Source organism: Morus notabilis, unplaced genomic scaffold, assembly GCF_000414095.1.
Source record: "Morus notabilis unplaced genomic scaffold, ASM41409v2 Scaffold10079, whole genome shotgun sequence".
In the NCBI taxonomy this organism is placed as follows: Eukaryota; Viridiplantae; Streptophyta; class Magnoliopsida; order Rosales; family Moraceae; genus Morus; species Morus notabilis.
This window is the reverse complement of record NW_010366126.1, coordinates 1-1,883: the sequence shown is the minus strand read 5'-3', so window position 1 is coordinate 1,883 and position 1,883 is coordinate 1. Positions and strand designations below refer to the sequence as shown.

General features: G+C 41.7%; 1 protein-coding gene across 1 annotated transcript; it reads right to left on the bottom strand.

Annotated features, from left to right (window-relative positions):
• Positions 1 to 329: 329 nt before the first annotated feature.
• On the bottom strand, positions 330 to 1,424 carry LOC21383880 (ethylene-responsive transcription factor 6). Its single transcript, XM_010109449.2, has one exon. It carries the CDS (start codon positions 1,348 to 1,350, stop codon positions 451 to 453), a length of 900 nt encoding a protein of 299 aa, XP_010107751.1. The 5' UTR covers positions 1,351 to 1,424; the 3' UTR covers positions 330 to 450.
• Between the last annotated feature and the right edge of the window lie 459 nt (positions 1,425 to 1,883).

The following is a 1,883-nucleotide window of genomic DNA, read 5'->3' as shown; positions in this document are numbered from 1 at the left end:
TTAATTAATATATTATAATATTATTAATAAATATTAAAAAATAAAAACAAAAAAAATAATTTTTAATTATTTTTTAATTCCTACAAAAATTATTTTTACTATTTTTTATTTTTATTTTTATTTTTAAAATATTTATTAAACAAACACAATTATAAATCACTTTTATTTTTACGTCTCAAAAAATATTTTAAAAATTAATTCTAAACGCATCCATTATATTTTGTTTTGTCTCGCTTCTTAAGAGTTGAATCGTAGAAAATCACACGGCAAAATTTTCAATACATCAAAAAGAGCAAATGAAAGAGCTGAGACACAAATGAAGCAAAAAATTGAACAAATCAAAGAAAATCTCTCCGTTGCTGAAAATAAACGAATTTGGCAGCCATATATACATTTATAAGAACAACATGGGAAAACACTTTCATTTTTGTTTTTTTCTCCGGAAATTCTTCAGACAACCATAAGCAGTGGAGATAAAGGCGACAACGGTGGAACACTAAAGATTCCCTTAACGTCAGAGTCCCAAACGGCCGTCCAGTTCGACGGCGTCAACGGCATATCCCTCAAGTAACTGAGAGCATCGTCACTCTCCGTCAACTTCTCCTTCTTCACCGCCACAACCGTCTTCACTTCCTCCTCCTCCTCCTCACGACGCCGTTTCATCTCAACAGTTTTGCCGCCGTCGCCGCCGTTTCCGATCGACGTCGACTTCCCGGCTTCCAACGGGAAGTTGAGGATCGCTTTGGAGCCGCGAAGCCTGAAGGCGGCTCGGTCGTAAGCCTTGGCGGCGTCAATGGCGGTGTCAAAAGTCCCAAGCCACACCCGAGTTCCCTTCCGGGTCGGATCTCGTATCTCCGCCGCGAATTTCCCCCACGGCCGTTGCCGAACCCCTCGGTAATGCTTCTTCTCCTTCTCCGCCGCCGCCGGTTGTTCCTGTACTGCCGGCTCCGGATTCGTCGCCGCCTCAAACTGAATCCACTGCGTCTTCTCCGGCAGCGAGATCTTTAGCGACCGCTTCCGGTTCGACGGCGAGCTTGGGTCGAATCCGGGTTTGGGAGGTAATCGCTGGGGCTTCGACTCGAATTCGAACGAATCGGCAATTTCAGGCTTAGATTCGAATTCAAACGAGTTCTCGCTCGACTGCGAGGTCAAATTGAACGGTTTTGGTGTTAGTAGGTCAAGAATTTCAGGTTTCGATTCGATATCCGAATTGAATTCGAAGAAATTAGGGTTCTGCGGAGCAAAATTAGGTAGCTGTCCAAATGAGAAATTGGTGCTCATGGGGGAGAGATCTCCGAGGAGGTGTTGCTTGATGAATTGAAGCTTCGAGACTTCGTCAAAGCTCGCCATGCCTGAGCTTGATGAGCGGTGAAAAATCTTCAATATTCGTTTTAAAGAGAGAAGTTGAGGAGAGAGAGAGTGAATTGGTGAGTGGAAGGGATGGAGTGGAGGGGTATTTATAGGGAGGGAAATGGCGGACTTTCGTAACGAGGTTCGTAGGAGGCGCAAGGAAGTTTCGTGCTTTCCCTATCCACTTCTCTTTTTTTACTGAAATTTTGTTTGTCGTTTTCCACTTTTCGCTTAAACAATTCTGTTTCATTATCCGCCGTTGGATCGAGTAAGAATTCAAAGTCAAAGGACTAATTCTGCGGCCGTGAGGGCACTGTTTGTTTTCAGGATGTAATTATGGAACTTTTTGAATTCCACTTGGATAGTGAACTACTATTGTGTTGAGTTTCGTGGGTGGTTCCCGAAAGTGCAACTGCGCAACTGCAAACCCTCTTTGAGACTTGAGGGGGAAATTATAAATGGAGTTTATTTTAACATTTGAGTTTAAAATTTAAAATTTATTATATTAAAAAAATTTTAAAAATAATTATATT